At 43.3% G+C, this 19,138-nt stretch overlaps 1 protein-coding gene across 7 annotated transcripts in view; it reads right to left on the bottom strand.

The window, feature by feature from the left end:
* The window catches only part of MBNL3 (muscleblind like splicing regulator 3), a 164,800-nt gene that overhangs the window by 81,665 nt on the left and 63,997 nt on the right, over positions 1-19,138 (bottom strand). For all 7 annotated transcript variants that reach the window (XM_051968709.1, XM_051968710.1, XM_051968707.1 and 4 more), the window contains one exon: positions 13,875-14,851. In XM_051968709.1, the coding sequence (XP_051824669.1) occupies positions 13,875-14,048 (174 nt within the window). In that variant the 5' untranslated portion in view covers positions 14,049-14,851. The remainder of the gene's footprint in view (positions 1-13,874; positions 14,852-19,138) is intronic.

Below are 19,138 nucleotides of genomic sequence, written 5' to 3'. Positions count from 1 at the left end.
AATGACTATTTTGAAAAGAGTTAACTGCTATTATCACTCATTTTACAGGTGAGGAAACTGAGGTCCAGAGATCAGGTAACTTGCTGACGGTCATACACCTCACTGGTATCAAAGATGAGATGTGAACCCAGGATTCCCTGATTCTAAGGCCAGCACTCAATTCACTGTACTAGGAGGCTTTTTTACAGTAGGATCTTTATAAATGTTTGTTGACCTATAGCTGAAAATGGGCCTACAAGGGCACCGTCGGGTGGTCATTTTGACCCTAGGCAGTCCAAGTGCACCTGCCAGGATTTGATCAGTCATCCCAGAAAAATGTAGGCCCAGATTTAGAAAACTGCATTTATTTTATCTAGGCCTAGATTGTCAAAACTAGAAGGGACCTTAGAAGAGAGCACATCAGTTAGAGCTAGAAGATGCTTTAAAAACAATCTGCCTGCCTAATTTTATAGTTGAGGAAACAGGGCCCAAGCCAGGAGGTAGCTTGGTCAGCTATCCAAGGTCAGATAACAGCTAGGTGGTGGCCCCATTGGAAATAGGACCTCAATCTCTTGATTTGGGAAGCTAAAGGATGACATGGGATCACAGATTTAGGATCGGAAGAGATCTGAATGTTGAGGCAGAAACAGACGATATTAAAGGCTGGAAAAAAGTGATCATCTCATATTTGGCCCTTCTTTCTCAGAGAAGACAAGCATCCAAAGGATTCCTCTTGGTCTCTCGAGTGAGGTTCTACTCTGTTTGGCCAAACCCTCGTTTGCCATTCACAGAATGGCAGCGTTTCTTCTAAAGCTCTGAAAGCTCTGAAGTTCAGCTCCGAGGCCCTTGTCTCTAGTGCTATCAGTCTTCCCAGGTCACTGAGACAATGAACAAAGGCTCCCCAGATCAGAGAAAATGAAGTACTCGCGATGGAGGAAAAGATTGCTGACTCCCCCTCCTATGTGTACTCAAGGGCAGATGAAAACAATTTGGATTGTTTAAGGTCACAGAGTAAAAGAATTTCCCTTGGTGCACTCCTTTCAAATCCACATGCATCTTTTCGGCAAACGTAACCCGGAGGGGGCCTGTGGCCACTGTGGAGTAAGCTAGCAAACCAAAAGCACACTTCACTGGAGCGGCAAAAGGTCTCGGATTTTCCCAGGAGTCCTCTGCCTAGTCAGGACTAGGACCAGGGATGTGTCATCCGCCTCAACCTCTCCTGTTGTATAAACAAGGGCAGGCTTTTGACATTTCCAAATTTATGAACTGCTTCTGGAGGGGGCTAGCGAACTAGGAAGTCAAATGCTATCGGTGGGGATGCACCCTGCTCTCACCTTTCCCTGTTTAAGAACAGGGCCAGAGGGAGCCACGTCTTCTCCATGACTTTGTAGCCTGCATCAATTGAAAGTATACGATATTATCAGAGAAAGAGTGGATTGAGTGCTGGCCTTGAAGTGGGAACGCCTCAGACTCTTATTAGCTCCTTGACTCAGGTCAAGGCTTATAACCTCAGCTGGCCTCAGTTTTTCATCTGTAAAATGGGGATAGTCATAGCATCTCTCTCACAGGGTTGTCATGACATTCAAATCAAATGTGATAACACACATAAAGTGGTAAACTTTAGCGGTCTATAGAAATCTATTCGTATTGTCGCCACGCCCTAAATGGTGACTCAAAAAAAGGTCTGTGCCATTTAAGCATGCGATGCCCATTCTTAGAATCCAGTTTGCTCTCCCAACAGGAAAAAAGCAGTTTTTGATGATAGCCCAATAATGAGAGACGGTAAAGTCATCGTGATTGGAGTAGCGGTGATAATGATGTTGCTGCTGATGGCTCACATTCATTGAGGGGTCTTCAGATTTGCGAAGACCTTACAAGGTCCTTTTTTCCCAATGACCATATCAGGTAGACTGTGTCGAGGTCATATGCTGCTTTTCTACATGAGGGAAACTGAGGCTAATTGAGGGGAAAATAACTTGCCCACCGTCTCAGAATCGCAGATTTAGAGCTGGAAGGGACCTCTGAGGTCATCTGGTCCAATCTACTCATTTTATAGAGAAGGAAACAAGCCCAGAAGAGAGAAGGGATCTGCCTAAAGTATGACAGGTGGTAATGAGGTCGAGAGAGGATTCAACCCCAGGTTCCCCGGCTTTACATGGAGCATTTTTTACAATACAGGATGTCATCATAAGGCTATTAAGCATCTGAACTCAAATACAGGTCTCTGAAATTCAAGTCCAGCATTCATTCTCACACATCACATACTACCTTTTCATCTCCATCTACGATCATAGATCTGGAGCTAGAAGAGACATTTAGTCTACTCCTTCTTTTACAAAGGAAGAAACTGAAACCTAGAAAGATCAAGTAACTTGCTCAAAAGGGTACGAAGTGCCAGACTCAAGATCTGAACTCGGGTTATCTGCCTGCAGCACCTGTGCTCCTCCCACCGTTCGCAACTTTAAATAAGTGGACAATAATATGTAAAGCTTTTAACCCCCCCAAACAGAAAAAGTAGCTTTTAAGAAACTAGAAGAAAAATAGTAAATCCACCATAAATAGTAAACCATTGTATAAATCAATTAGTTTAAATCTCAAGGCAATCTAGGAAGTCCAAGCAGTGAAAAAAGATTCAGGAAACAAAGGGAAAGTTATAGGAACAAATGGAATCACTTACTGGCATTTCAGAAAACATATGTCAAGAAGGACATAAAAAGTGTAGAAAGTATTATTTGAGCCCATAATTAAATCTCGTGGTGAAATGGGGCCCTGGGGTGAGAAGTAAAGGCGCAGAAATGAGAACAATGAGACCCTGAAGTGTGGCTCACAATATTGGATTTGAAAAAGAAAGGCAGACATCCATAAGGCATTGGAGGCTGCTAATAACACAGAAGGAAGGAAAGGGAAAGCTCATTTGGAGATAATGAGGGAAGACAGAGGAAAGATTATCGTGGTATATATAACCCAACAGATCACAGATCAAGGAACTTGCTAAAACCAGTTGGGGACGGAAATCTGAAAACAGTAAGCATCACATGCTGATTGATCTATAAAGGAAAGGAAAAACAGTAAGCATCACATGCTGATTGATCTTTAAGGGAAAGGAGAATATGTATACATATATCTGTATATACATATACACATACATGTCTAGAATCAATAATTACCCTAATAAGGAAAGCTGACAAATCAATCGAGGGAGTCATTAAGACAGGAAAAACATATTTATTATTCTCTCCTAGGGGTGGAACGGTGGCCACTGAAAGAGAGGAGTTCCATCCTAGGCATGGTAGGGCTGCTATGGGGTAGGACTCCTTTTCCTGTAACTGAGGACATCCCTTTGGATTTTTTGGTTTGGCCCAGGACAGTTATTTTGCTCTGAACATGGCGTGGATGTATCTAAAGGTTCCCTGCCTATACAAATACCTGCACTTGAGTTAGCTTAGTTCTCTGCCTCTTCCTATCTCATAACCATATCAGAGCTCACAAAAACACATGGTAGACTTGGCAGGACCTCATCGCCATCACTATAACTCACAGTCCACTTCCACCATCTGGCAGGTCATCTTTGTAATGTGGAAGTCAATCTATTTCAAGTCAATTCAATGCCACGAGCACGTTATGTGTCAAGTCACCCACGCTAGGCCCCGGGGAGACGAAAATAACAAGGAGACTTTCACTGCCTTCTGGGAGCTACTGGGTCTTCGATAATTATTTTTACAAAGAAAAGTTAATGACACAAGTGAATTTTAATAAACGTTAATAATACTTAGAAGGTTAGGAAAGAGGTCCGAAATCATTTCCATTTTACAGATGCCAAAACTGGAGTTGAGAGGTTAAGTGATTTGCCCAGGGTCATAACTAGGAAGCACTAGTTAGGTCTCATGCTGGGCATCTAAGTGGCACTGCAGTGGAAAGAATCTGGGACCTGGAGTCAGGAAGATCTGAGTTCCAAGATAACCTCAGACCCCCCATTAGCTGTGTGACTCTGGCCGAGTCACTTAGCCACTGTCTGCCTCAGTTTCCTCCTTTATAAAATGGAGATAATAATTGCACCTGTGTCACAGAGTTGTGAGGATCAAATGAGATAGATTGTTTATGAAGTGTTTAGTACTGTTCCCAGTATGAAATAGGCTCAATATAAATGCCCTCTGAAATGATTTTCTAGACATCTCTTCTGTGTATGTCTCTACCAATAGAATGCAAGCTCTTTGAGGGCAGGTACTGTTTCATTTTGGCCTTGTATCCCCAACTCCTTGAATAGAGCCTGGTATATAGTAGGTGCTTAATAAATGCTTATTCCTTGATTGATCGAGTCAGGAAGGAAAAGCTTGGTGTTCCAGAAAAAGCACCAAACTAGGACCTGGGATCTAGTAATTATTTGTGGAACTGAACTCACCTCCTCGTCCTGTCTCTTTCACTGACTGTGTGATCTTAAGTGAGTCATACATGAACCTTCTCTGGGCCTCATCAGATCCTAGATTTAGAGCTGGAAGGGAACTCAGAGGCTCTCTACTCCAACTCCTCAGTTTTTCACACGGGGAAAGGGAGATTCAAAGACTACCTATCCCACAGGTAATAAGTACTAATATCAGCATTCGAACCCAGGACCTCCAGTCTTTAACCCAAGCCTCATGCTCTTGTCATTTACAGCATTCTCCCTTTCACACTCCTAGTATATACATTTTGGGGGGGTTAAACTCTTCGCCAAGACTTGGCAACACGTGCGTAACCAAACAAAGAGACTGAGGGCTGGCTAAGGTAACTCGGGGAGGGGGCTGCAAACACCCCGGGCTCTCTCTGTGGGTTGGAGCTTCCTAGACTACATGGTTTCAGAACAGGTCCCGGCTAGTGCTCTCCCTCTGGCTCAGGCTCAGAAGTACCATGTAGGGTATGGACACGGTTTTTCTATTTAATCATCTGACTCATTCGGCTTATTTGGGCCAGTCCCAGGCCCAGTCACTGTGTGGATTTCACAGCTATTCCAATACCACACCCAGAGGCAAAAAAAAAAAGGCACCTCGAACCTGCCAACATGCTTGAGCAATGAGGCCCGGGACAAGATGAAGGCTAAATATAGTATTCTTTTCAAAGTGCTCTCTCTCCTCGTTAGTCCCGGAGCGGGCCACTGCTTATAAAAGGTGCGTTGAGAGAACTGCAACCAGTCGCTTTGGGATGAGAATCTAATAAACGAATAACTAGGAGACCGAGAGAAGTTGGGATTTTTTCAGACTTAAATTCAATGCCAAAGGCCAGGAGAGTTTCATCTTGTACAGGCTGACTCCAACTTCCCATTGGGTCAGATCCAAAAGCTTATATGTAATTTGGTTGTTTTGTTTGAAACTTGGAACGCATTTTCCCATAGAAACAATGTTTTGCATGGTGGTTAGGTTCCCAGGTTAGCCCATGAAACTCCCAGTAAGCCAGAGTGTACCTGTACTACTGCACTGGACTAATGTCGCTTAGAGACCCTAACTCCCATGGGAGGCCATGTTGGGATGGGAAAATGAGCCTGGAGTTTCTACTTAGGTAGTGAAAGATACGTCTTCCCTCACTGCAGCCCTGCCGTGAATTTGCAACAAAGACTCCCTTAGCTCTAAGCCACGCGGTCATGGCCCAGGTCAAGGACTCCAAGTAACCATCGGGAGTCTCAGGGTTACCAGAAATCTGAGCGATTCAGAGCTGTAAATAATGTTTGGCTTTTTTTACACCCTGAGCAAGTTTCACAAAACAAAGAGGCCAGCGGGCCGGGCCAGGAGAGGACGCTGCCGTGTTTGCTTGTCCTACCCTGTTGAGATCTCAGCTGGCTTTAGTTACGAGGTGATCCTCCCACCCCATTCCATCCATGGCCATTGGGACTAGGCTGGGCCTTGCGAATTCTATGAGACAGACTGGGAGCTCTGGGAGGGCAGAGATTCTCTCTCCTAGCACGGGGCCATTTGTGGTAAGTGCTCCATTAGCACACGCCAGTTCCATACCATGTCCCTGGCAGCCATGAAAATCAAGGCAAGGGATAGAAATGAGATTAGGGGCAGAGAGTCATAGACCGGACAATCAATGAGCAAACATTCGTTAAGCAGCTACTGCATGCTGGGGATTCTACTCAACACTGGGGATCTTTCCTTGTCCATATAAGAAAAGACCTTGGAGGCCATTTGGCTTAACCCTTTCGTTCTACAGAAGAGGAAACTGAGACCCAAAAAGGCCTTTAGGCACTTGCCTAAAGTCCCCAGAGGATTCTAGGTCTTCAGCTGAAAGGGACTTCAGAGGCCGGCTAGTCCAAGTCTCTAGTCTTATGGAGGGAGAAACTGAGGCCAGGGATTTTGAGTTCAAAGTCATCTAGGTAGTAAGTGGCTGAGTCTAGATTTGAACTCGGGGCCTCTAACTTCAATGCTCTTGGAAAAACAAAACACCTTTTGCTTTTGGTGAGGCAATTGGGGTTAAGTGACTTGCCCAGGCTCACATGACTTCTTTAAAAGTGTCTGAGTTTGGATTTGAACTCAGGTCCTCCTGACTCCAGGGCTCGTGCTCTATCCACTGCGCCACCTAGCGGCCTCCCTCAAACAAAATACTATTGAGAAAAACAAAAGAACCCATGATCTTTCCAAAACTGAGGTTGTTTTGGAAAAGGGCTTCAATGGATCTGCACTCTTATCAATCTGGACACTCCCTGTGTGATGCAGGTATGGCAATAACACAGGTACGTGCCCTACTTTCCCATGACTTCCCATCCCGCACTCTACATTCTAGCCTCACCGGCCTACCCGCTGCCTCCCAGGACTGGGCATTTCCTCTCCCACCTCTGTGCCTTTGCATAGGCTGAGCTCCCCCAGAACATACTCCACCTGGTATCGTTGGGGGATCAGCTTCTACACCCTTTCCTATGGGAAGCTAAGGTTGGAAGGCCAATTAATGGCTATATTGTAGAAGGGATTCTTTGCGAGTATGCATGGTGCTACATGGCCTCGACTTCCAGCTTGGGGCGTCTAGGATTCAGAATGCTTTCACGTACCACTAACGCCTAATCCCTCGGTTCTGGGAAGGCCTGAGAGGAAGATTCTGCTGGGAAGGAGCTCCAAGGCACAGACAGAACCATTGTTCATTTGTCAAACTGGAAAAACTGGAGTTACATATCTTTCCTGGATGACAGAGCACCAGCCCTTTTCAGGGACAGCAATTGACATTTGGAGATGGAGTAAGAAAAGCCTTTAACCAGAAGCTTGCTTCTCCTTATTCTTCTGGGGACAGAGCTCAGAGGGCAGCCATCTTAGTCAGAGAAATAACAAAACTAGACGGGCATTGAAACTCGGAGAAAGATATACAGCTCTGGAACCAGTCAGCTCACCGAAACGAGGTCAACTTTTGCTCTGCTTGACCTCAAGGACACCCAATGGTTTGGGATGAGAACAAAGTTCCAAAGTATCAGTACTGCGTGTGGCAGCTGCTCTAAACCCACGGCACCGACACTGAGGTGGGAGGGAAGTGGGACAGTTGTTAGGGCCTACTTTCTGACATGTATACACTAGGTGACATTCAGGAACCTGACGTAAGGACCCACAGAGAACATCTGATCATTCCCAGGACCACAAACGAATCATTACTGACAGGGGGAGCGATGGAAAGCCCAGTCCATGCATACAGTCTTCTCTCACCGGGCCTGCGGCATGGCTTACCAACCATTGTGGCTGTTCACCATTAGACCAATAAAGATAAAACCTCATTAATGGGCCTATGTTCCCAACCTAAGACCTTCCTGCCTAATGAGGCAACAGAAGCTCATTGATTTCTAGTTAATATGGATTAAGAGAAGCCGGAATTAGCCAGGCAGATTCTCGACCTCATCTGAACTCCGGTCTCACTTCACATCTCTCTAGAACATTCATTTTGGACTTAGAAAGAGAAGGTCATAAATTTAGAGGTGCAAAGGACCTTCTGGGTTACCTAGTCCAACCCTATTTTTACAGATAAGGAAACTGAGAGCTGAAGAGATCTGCCTGATGTCACATAGGCAATAAGTAATGGACGGAGTCGGGAGTTAAGGCCCACTCCTTTTTCTTTAAATCCACAGGCTCTTACTGTTGCACCCTACTGTATAATAGTGTAACAGTTAGTCTAAGTTCCTCTGTCACACTAGGAGGACCTAGAGAGGAGGAACTGTGAGTCCTCTGTGATTTTGTATCTCTCACAATGCCTCGCTTATAGGATATGCCCCCGAAAGCTACTAATTAGCAAAAACTGCTGACTGGATCACAGACTTTTTGGAAAGCACATCTTCCCAATTCATTTATTGTTCTAATTCTAATTAGATATTTCTTATTATTTTGTTATTTAAGAAAGGCTCAACAACTAGAAATGCAACCACTGAAGCATCCTGATTTTCTTTTGTCTACACCACTTGGGGGCAGGCAGTGGGAATGTTTTTCAGCGGTCCGGCGACCTACAAGGGTGGCGATTTCTTCCAACACAGAATGACAAGTCGTTTTAAACTCAGCCTTAGACTGTTGCCAGAGGGTACCGAGAGGTACGGGACTCGTACGCAATCAGAAAGCTAACATAGTGGAGGCAGAATTTGAACTCGGGTTTTCCTGACTCTAAGACCAGGCTACTGACCACTAGGCCACACTGTTTCTCACACTTCCCAACGTACAAACTTCTAATCTTGCAAAAGGTGATGGTTCCACCAACAGTATCGAATAGAAAAACAAATTATTGACGTGCAGATAATAATCTTGGTTATAAAAGCCCCAGTCATAGAAACCGATTTGATGAAAACAATGGTAATACCTGTTTAACTTGAAGTGACATTTGCTGAAAACACTGAGCCCAGATCAATGGTAAACTGTGTAATGACAAGGAATTGGCGTACAATTGAGTTAAGCAACGTGCTCAAGAAAAACTTTGTGGGAGAAATGACTGCTGGCGGGCAGAATTGGCAATTGAGTGGCAAGAAGCTGCAGCATGATGTGAAATGGTTCTTATTTTAGCGAAGGCTGAAATTGATCTCAGGGCTGCAGCAGGTTTGTTAGTGATCACTGAACATTCAGCAATCGTGGACTCATTCATTCATTTCAAAAGCATTCATCAGGCCCCTATTTTGTAGGAAACACCTTACCAAGTGCTGGTAGATAAAGAGCTTTATCAACAGTACTTATTTAAGCTGTGACCTTCTCGTTCTTATAATGAGCCTCCATTGAGAAGCAAATACAGGACACAGGCCAGCATCCATATTGAGCATTGTAGTACTAAGCCATCAGCCAGCGGGGAGAGTAACCAGTGTTAATGGGATCCCCACAGAAATCTGCATGTCGTGCATGTTGTTGATTAAGAATTCATAACAAGATTGCTTTCCATTATTTAAACCTATATGGAAGGAGAAGCGTGGTTTAGAGAAATTTAAAAGCTGCTTCAATTATACACCCTTCCATACACAAGGGAGACTGCACGAGCTGTGATGACCACGGTAAAGTGTTGCTCGTTAATCACCGGGCAGAGATCAGCCCAAATAATATCCAAAGATTACCTTTACATGTCAATGCATTGCTATTTTGCCCTAGAGTCAGCGTTGTTTGCTTTCGGGTCAATGCTGAAATAGTCATGCTATGGGAAATACGGTGTAGCTGAAAAATACTTCCCGCAGACATGGCTCGGGAGAAATTCAGAGGACTGCATTATCTGATTTCATAACTTAAAAAGCTATTTGCCATTTTTTTCCAAACAGATTTCATTTTGGTGTTTTCATGAAAATTAGCTAAGAAATTGGGGGTAATTAAGAAGATCACGAAACAAACCAAACCACGCAGGAGAGTGATTTTTCAAAGGTGAAGAAAGCTCCTGTTGCTCGCACCCCACGTGATTGTGCATTACAACACCAACACATATTTGTAGAAGCTATTTTTAAATGTTGGATGTAGTTGATAGCTTATTCCACTGATCGAGTGGTCCCCTAATCACTCATTTACTGTTACCTATTTACTCTCTTGATTAAACATTTACCAAGCTTTACACAGAAATGGCTGTATATATTTTATTAACTATCAACTTCCATATTCCTTTTCTCCCAGACAGTTTCTCTGGCATTTATTTGCCCATAATTGGGAGAAATGGCCAAAGGAGATGTTTGCAAAGTGGCAAATCAAAGAACTGGGGGATCACGTGTATCTCCTTTCCTAATCCAAGTGAAGGTCAAAGAGCTTAAGGTGGAAGCTGGACTTAGTGTAAGAAGACCCAAGTCTGATGCTAAGTCGCACAATCACAGTGACCTCAGAGTAGGAAGGGAGCTCAGCTGCCATCTCCACCGACCCCCACCTTCACTTCCTGCCAAGAATCCCCGTGACAACTACCAGACAAGTGGTCATCCAGCCTCTCCGGTGACAGGGAAGCTACCACCCCAGCGGGCAGGTCATTCTGTTTAGGGACAGTGTTCCGGGACATCAAGCTTCAATTTGCTTCTCTGAGACTTTCACTATCTACTCCTAGCCACCTAACGCTGGTAATTCATAATTATTAGGCCTGTCTAAAAGATGATTTAGTACTTGTAACAAGTGTCTATCTCCAAATCAACAGCAAGGATATTTCCTAAGAATTACAAAGCAACCCTCCGAAATGCTTTCACACAAATGATCTCACTTGAGCTTTATAATCACCCTGTGAGGTGGACAATCTCCAGGGCTTCCGTCTTCCCCCCACCCCCACCTCCTTTTAAAACGTGGGCAATCTGGTCCTCAGAAAGTTTTGGTGAACCGCCTGGGGTCACCCAACTAGTAACTGGGAAAGCCGGGACTAAAACCCAGACCTTTGGACTCCAGTCCTGGGTTCTTCCCACCACACCATGCTGCGTCTGATTGAGAGCCAGATCTCTAAATACCATGCAAAAAATTGTGTTTGGTAATTTTTGTTGATAAGTAAATATTCTATAAATGAAGTAAACATGTTAAGCTCTGTATTTATCATGTCTGTTTTAACTAGCAGCAGGGTTCAGACATTTTCAAGGCCAAGGAAAAGTCAACTTTTTCTGATTAAAAAAAGATTTTGTTCTTGGACGGAAAATGGTTTGCCATCAGGAAATGAGAAACAAAGAAATGTGCAAAAGCAGCTACTCAACGAGTCACTCATTTGATGAGATTACGTTTTTTGGTATGTGAGCAAATAATGTCTTGATTATCCAGCACTGCTATAACGAAATGAAAAAGAAATGCTGGGGTTTTTTTGTTTGTTCTTTTTTTTTTTTTTAGTGGGGGGATGGAGAGATAGGAATCTAGGGTTTCTTTTGTGTGGGAACCCCTCTCCTCTGATACAGATTGGTGACTTTTCCGGGGCCCTGAGGAGGTGGAATGCTTGGCCATGGTCACCCAGCTGATGTGGAGGACTTGACCCAGGCTTTCGAGTCTAAGGCTGGTCCTCTAACCACTAAGCCACACTGACAATAATGCCAGCAAAACCACATGGAAGAAGCTTAGTTCTTATTTATCGATCGGTCGGCATGCATTTATTAAGTGCTTACTATGGACTGAACATTGAGTTAATTAGGCACTGGGAGACAAAAACAGAAATGAAACGATGCCTGCCTTAAGGGAACTTCCATTCATATGACTCCACTTCACATAAGTCAGACCTCCTCTGAATAAACTGATGTGATCTGTAAGGGATTTTTCTAATTCCTTAGAAAGAATTTAAAAGGGGGAAGAGAGAGAGAAAGAGAGAAAGACAGAGAGAGAGAGAGAGAGAGAGAGAGAGAGAGAGAGAGAGAGAGAGAGAGAAAGAGAGAGAGAAAGAGAAAGAGAGAGAGAGAGAGAAAGAGAGAGAGAAAGAGAGAGAGAAATAGAGAGAGAAAGAGAGAGAGAAATAGAGAGAGAAAGAGAGAGAGAAATAGAGAGAGAAAGAGAAAGAGAGAGAGAGAGAGAGAGAGAAAGAGAGAGAGAGAGAGAGAAAGAGAGAGAGAAAGAGAGAGAGAGAAAGAGAAAGAGAGAGAGAAGAGAGAGAGAGAGAGAGAAAGAGAGAGAGAAAGAGAGAGAGAGACACTTACAGAAATAGACAGAAATTCAGAGACAGAGAGACAGAGAGAAAAATCCGAAGAGAAGAGAGATAGAGAAAGAGAGAGAAGGAGGAAGAGAGGGAGAAGAAAGAAAGGAAAGTCACAGAGACAGGGAGGAAGAGGAGAGGAGACAAAAGAGAAAGAAAAGGGGGGGAAGAAGTGGGAGGAGAACCTATCCTCCACCCCCAGAGACCAGGGATTCATTACCCACATTTTTGGCTTCTATGTTTTGATAATCATCCTCTCTCTCCTTGGTTTCAGGATCATTCAGAACAGGATGCGAAAACAGCAGTGCAATGTTTTTTCACTCTTAAGCTTCTGTCCAGAAACTGTGCATTAGACCTCACTCTACCTCGTCCAACATTTATGGAAGTTCAGGCTTCCTGCCCTCTGCAACGTGACTTTCCATATGAGGTGTACTTTACTCCAAAATAGGAAATGGGTCAACATGTTTAGTGGGAGTGCACATGGAACGAGGACATCTGCTAAGCAAGCCAGTCAGGAAGAATGTCAAGCAGACCTTTATTTATGGCCATTAACAATGCATTCCACTTAATGGCTCAAAAAACACACGAAGGCATGGATTTTTAAAATGGCAATAATTTTGTAAAATACATGAAAAGAGGATTCTTGCCCTATAATCATTGAATGTCATCTGAATTACTGGTTGGAAGTGGAACCACTTCCAAGCTACAGATAATCTATTACCCTTCTTCAGTAGATTAGCATCTCTTCAAAGGTGTTTGACTATAATTACATTGACACAGAAACTTAATAGCTTTGTACTTTCAAGCAAGTCAGTGTTCTTGGGTCTCAGTTTCCTTATCTGTCAGATGCTCTCTAGGGTCTCTTCCCGCTCTAAATCTAAATTCTAAATCTAACATCTAAATTTCTAAGGAAATTCACATTTGTTATTAAAAGGAACCATAGAAGAGGCTTGTGATCCCCTTGGATATCAGAGTTGATTCTATTGTAAAATATTTCCTGATTTTTCCAGGGTCCAAAACATCTGGAGCGGGGCAGGGTTCTGCCAAGGTGAGGAGGGGACCGCTATAATGCTACCCATACAAAGTCACATCCTATCTCAGAAGAGATAGCGTTTCATATAGGTTCTTCACCCTTCATATCCCTTCACCCTTAAACACTCTGCATCGCAGCCAGAATGGCTTTTTTGCCATCCTTCAAACGTGGCACTCCATGGCCAGCTATCCCCTATGCCTAGAAAATCTTCTTTCCTTACCTTCAACTCCCTTTCTGGTTCACCTTCTACTTGGGTCACCTTTTACTAAAGACCTTTCCCAATTGGTAGTGGCCCTCACCACTAAAATCACTTGTTCTTTAAGGTCTTTATATTTATTTTTCAGTGGACACAGTGCTCTCCTCCCTCTTCATCCCCCCATATCCCTTCTCCCCACCATTTTTTCACTGGCAGGAAATCTCCTTTCGGTCTTGTCTTTGTATCCCCAGTGCCAAACGTATTTGTTTTTCAGTTAGATTCGTGATTTCATTAGTGGAGGGGTCTCCCAGAGAGAACACTCCCTTTTCCGATGCATCCTAGCAGCTCTTTTGCAACTTATACTCTTAGGTCAAATGACCGGTCAGAGTTATGAATCTGCCAGCAGCCAAAATGTGCCAGAGGCAGGACCTGAACTTACCAGGCCTTGCTGGCTCTTACAATGTGCTGCTTTGAGGGATACATAGTAGGCATGTAAGACATAGAACTAAATTCACATCACTCTGTCTCTGTGTGTGTGTGTGAAGAACAAGAATTCATGGCTTCTATTTCTACTTATTCAATATTTTAGCAAGATAGCAAGGCAACACATTGACATTCCCCTCATACCCGTATTCAAGCGGGTCTCACCTTAAGAGAATCAAAGCAGGCAATCACACGACCGTTTTCCACATGGCAGCTCCGCGACGGATGGGCAAACTTGCATTCTGCATCAGATCGAGAACAAGTACCTCTCTGAAACTCTCGACATACTTCTAGAGTCAGCCATTTTGTATCCCGAACCAAAGACACGTTGACAGCCATTGTCAAAACAAAGGGAAACTAGCAACTGTACTCTTTGTTGGTTTTTGTTGTTGTTTTTATTTAAGGACAATGTCCCTCCTAATTTTAAAAAGGGTAGAAAAGTGAATTCAAGTGAACCGTGAAGAAACCAATCTCGTGGCTTTGGTAAAATTCGAGATTTGTCAGCACTTGGGTTTTTTGTTTAAGTCCAATCGGGTCTATTCAATGAGAATTCAATATAAAGCCAATTGCACGATGGAACTCTTAGCAGGAGAACTGAAAATCAGATCCAAGGCCAGCTCCTAAAAGTGCATTGGGAGGAGGTCCAATAGTGACTAGGGGGAGGGAGGACTGCGCCTCTGCCCCAAGTTACTTGGAAAGAGCTAGCAGGCTTTCCAAAGGATTCTATGCTCTCTCTCCAGTTTAGATGGTTTCAATTATTCTCTGCAAAAAGCATATGTTGCTGGCAGCGCCTCAGTTTGTGGAGGGGCCTGGGCCCTTGGGGAGAAAACTTTTTTTTTGTCTTCCTTATTTCTGGCTTTGAAAAAAAAAATCACGGTTGGGAAGCGTTCAAACGAGCGCAAGGATGTTGCAACTGTTTAAATTTTAAAAAAAAAAAGGGCTAGGGAGGGAAAATGGCCGAGCAAATGATGTGTATTAGGAGGGAAAAAAGGATGGATGAGTTGCCGTCAGGATATGAACTAAAAGCAACGCCAAATTTTTTTTTTAAAGGAAAGGAGTGGGTGGGGGTGGAGGTTCGGGAGAGGCAGCCCTAGAGAAAAATCCAAGTAGTAGAGATTTCAGGAAAGGCACTTTTCAGTAACCTGCAGATGGAAAAAAAAAAAAAAGGGAAAGACAAGAAAAGGAATCAGCTGAAACAATATAATTTTCTCTTTTCCAAGTCTCACTTTTCTAAGAGAGCAACTATGGCAATTTCAAACAGGAAACCTCTGGATATTGACAGTGTAGCATGGTACAGTGTGCCATGGGAGCTAAAAGGGCATTTCCCCACATGGAGCCGCGCATGGTAACAGGAAACAACCAATTAGGTTGACTGTTGCAATGGAAGTCTGGGCAGCAACCCAATAACAGAGATGGTTTCATATTGATCTCTTTTGGCAGACCGTCATATTTGTGCCCACTGCACAGGAAAAAGACAGAAAGAGAGAAAGAGAGAGAGACGGAGAGATAGAAGGGAGAAACAAATAAAACAAAACGAAACAGTAGCCTCTCTTGGTCCCCCATGAGTGTCTTGGCTAGCTGTGGCTTGAGTGATTTGGAGGGTGCCTCCAGGCTGCCCTCTTGCCAGGTTGGGCCTGGAGTCTGACTGGGCTGGCCAGCCTGCTTTCCAACTCTAGAAAATGGGAGTTACTAAGAAAGCTATGAAAGTTTGTGGTGTGTGTGTGTGTGTGTGTGTGTGTGTGTGTGTGTGTGTGTGTGTGTGAGAGAGAGAGAGAGAGAGAGAGAGAGAGAGAGAGAGAGAGAGAGAGAGAGTGTGTGTGTGTGTGTGTGGAGGCTTTGGAAAACACCACTGCCATGGGGCTGAATGCTGCTGTCACAATGCAGCTCGATTGAGATAGAGGGAAAATCCCCCCCCCAACTAAAGGTGGGGGTCTTTCTGGAGTTTGTGCTGTGGACAAAGATGAAACCCTTTTTTAAAAGGCCACGGTTTCTTCCTTTTTTCCATATAATTTCCCCTCCTCACCCCACCCCCCTGCTGTCACCTTTGACAAAAGTAGAAAATCTAAAAAGTCAAAAGCATTAAGCAGTTCATTTTATTACATTCATGTCTCGTTCAGTTCAGGCGGTCACACATTAACTTGTGCATCCTTAAGGAGCCGGTGCCTTTTAACCCCCTGCTAGCCGACAAGCATTTCAAGCAATCCCCAGGTGAATTAAAATGCTGACAAGCTGCCCACAAAGCTCCTCACACCCCTAACTTTCCCCCCCCCCGTCTCCCCACCACACACATCATTTTCCTAAAGCAAAAGCAAATGAAAAAATTAACGAATTATTAACTTCACTATTCAAACAAGCATACCTATTACTGAAAACTTTATAGCCTTTCTCTCAGTTGGACATGCTTTCCATAACCTTGAAAGAGAGTCGATTGTCTATGTGGGCTTTTCATTGATGGCTTCCCAAATCCTCATTTATATCACCTCATTGCAAACTTACAATCAACAGGCTTCACACTCTGGTTCCTTTAAGTCCAAACTTTTCTATTATAACTATTCAGACCTTTGATTTTTCTAAAATTTTATTATATGTGCATATGATTTTGCTTTCTTAAATGGAGGATCCCCAACATAATTTAAGCTTTTCTTGATGATTAGGGTCCTCATTATGAACAATCATAGAGTGTGGTGAAACTGTTCTGGGTCTGCTTTTTAGTATTTCTATGTATCCCCCTTGATGATGAACTATCCATTTTCACTTTCTCTACTACCCCTGTACCTCCCCTACCTACTTCTAACTTGCTGTTTCTCATCTATTAGAGCTGAGATACCAGATGAATGAGCTCATTAGAATTTTATGTTAAATAAGAGTCAATAAAACTCTGAGTGTCTAAGTAGGCAGTGTTCCAAAAGGGTGAGGTTGCCAAAAAAATAGAGCTTCAGACAATTCAGGTGTTACTTACTCTATGGTCCAAAAATGAAGTCTGATGGGCTTTACTGCCCCAAGACTTTGGAGATCCCTTCTTAAACTTCTTTTAACTACCACAAACCAAAAAGGAAGAGCAGGAAATACAAAAATCCTCCCAAAGGTGTTACTCTAATCCACATTAGATGACTCGAAAAAGGAAATGTTTCTAATCAGCAAGAGAGGACAATGGTTATTTTGGATTGTTTTTTAGCTAGAGAAGGTCGGAAATGTATGCTAAAGGTGAAGTTGGAGTAAATCTCTGGGCAACAAACGAGAAGCGGACCCCCCGACCTTCTCGTCAATGTCCACGGGGCTAAATCTGGGAAACTGAATAATCCCTGGCAGATGCTGATCAGGCAGCTTGAGAATGAAGGGGAAATCAGAAAGATGCAGGTTTCCAGAGATGGAAAATTCACAAAAGGACTCAGCCCTCTGGCAGCGAGTTTCACTTAAGCTTGCATGGGAAAGAAAGGGACTTCTCCAAGCTGAAGTTCACCCCTGTTTCCCATTCAAGGGAATCTGACAATCTGGAACCTGGACTTATGGCTCAAATGAAACCTGTGCAGCATGTGACTCGAGACTTGGGAGAGATCTGAGAGGAAGCTGGCTGTAGCAGCTCCAGCAAGCTGGCGCAGGTCAGAGGTGGGTGGGGTTGAGGCAAAAAACTCGCAGTAATTTCTCCCAACAAATTTCCCCATGTGACAATGGCCCAATTTGGAGGCATGGTCAAAATGACTATTTTTCTTTCTTTCCCTCTCTTTCTCTCACTTTCTTTCTTTCTCTATCTCTAGTTTTTTTTTTCTTTTCTCTGTCTTTCGTTTGCTTTCTCTCTTTTTCTTTCATTTTCTTTCTCTTCCTTCCTTTTTTCCCTCCCTCCTTTCCTTCCTTCCTTCCTTCTTTCTTTCTCTTGGTTTCTTTCACTCTCTTTCTCTCTTTTCTCTTCCTTCCTTCTTTCCTTCTCTCACTTTCTTTATCTCTAGTTTTTCTCTCTCCTTTGTTTGCTTTCTCTTTTTCTTTCATTTTCTTTCTCTTCCTTCCTTCCTTCCTTCCCTCTCTCCTTTCCTTCCTTCTTTCTTTATGTCTTTCTCTCTCTATCTCTCTTCTTCCTTCCTTCTCTATTTCTTTCTCTTGGTTTCTTTCTTTCTGTATCTCTCTCTTTTTTCCTTCCTTCCTTCCTCTTTCTCTTTTTCTTTCTTTCTCTCTTTCTCTCATTTTTCTTTTTTTTTTCTTTCTCTTTCTCTCTTCCTTCCTTCTTTTTCTTTTTCTTCATCTGAAACTGCAATTTCAACGAGGAAGGAAACTCACTGAGTGAGTTCTTTCTACCAGTGCCAATAGCTTATACTGCCATTTACAGTCTTGGACAGTGACTAGAATATTGAAATGTGAAGTGACTTGCTTAGGATCATACATCCATTATGTATCCGAGGCCAGACTTGAACCTAGGAGATTCCAGAACTGCATCCTGCTCACCCCTTGCCTTGTTTTAAAATGAACAGCTTTGTTTGGGGCCAGCATTAAAGGGCTCTGGGGAATTTTGGAATATGGCCTTGGGACTTCATTTTCCATGGAGAGTGTATCAGGCACACCAGACCTGGGTCCAAGCTCATTTGATGACTTTCGACAAGCCCCTGTGCCCCTCTGGGTTTCAGTTTCCCCATCCCTAAATGAAGGGCTTGGTTGATTTCCTTGCTCTCTAAAGTCTCTCTCAGTTCCACCTGCCTGAGCACTGATGCTTCTACCCCGGCAGTGCTGAGGGTTACAGATGTCAGCCACGTCTTCTCAACATGCCTTTGCCAAATGGAAAGAAGGCAAGGGGTAAGGCAATGAGAGAAATGCTTCCAATTGGCTGTTTAAATCTCAATTTTTTCCCCATAAAAAAGACAACTCAAGACTCTTTACACACATACATACGCGTGCACACCCCACACAGGCACATTCTTTTAGAAGTTTGCTCTCTCCAGGGGAGATTACTGCTAGTTTCTTATTTGCCCTGGGCAAGTAGACAAGTGACTGTCTTCCATAAAATAAGAGAGAAATGGCCTCACAGTTTACTAGACAACTATAAGTCCTTTGAACAAGACTGTCAGTAGGATACCCCATAAACTTATAGAGGTGAATGAGAATAGTCACGGATATTAGAATGGTCTTTTTTTTTTTTCCAAACTGAAAGATTCAACATCAGTGGGCCATTTCAAGTCTTTAGCTATTCAGTTTTCAAAACATTTTCACAAACACTAAGTCTTTACCACAATTTTCATCTTAGCTTAGCAGCACCCCTCATTTCCTCCAAAGCACAACTCCACTGCCACCTCCAACAAAAAGCTTTCCTGATTTTTGTAATATTTAGTGGTTTCTTCCCTTGAAATGACTTTGCATTCTTCTGTATTGGATTTTCCCTATAAGTAGTTTCTCTCCTTCAGCCGAATCAGGGACCATTACAAAGTTTTTGTTTGTTTGTTTGTTTT

The sequence above is a fragment of the Antechinus flavipes genome, chromosome X, assembly GCF_016432865.1.
Source record: "Antechinus flavipes isolate AdamAnt ecotype Samford, QLD, Australia chromosome X, AdamAnt_v2, whole genome shotgun sequence".
Taxonomy (NCBI): domain Eukaryota; kingdom Metazoa; phylum Chordata; class Mammalia; order Dasyuromorphia; family Dasyuridae; genus Antechinus; species Antechinus flavipes.
The sequence above is the reverse complement of the archived record's forward strand: the minus strand, read 5'-3'. Positions and strand labels throughout refer to the sequence as shown.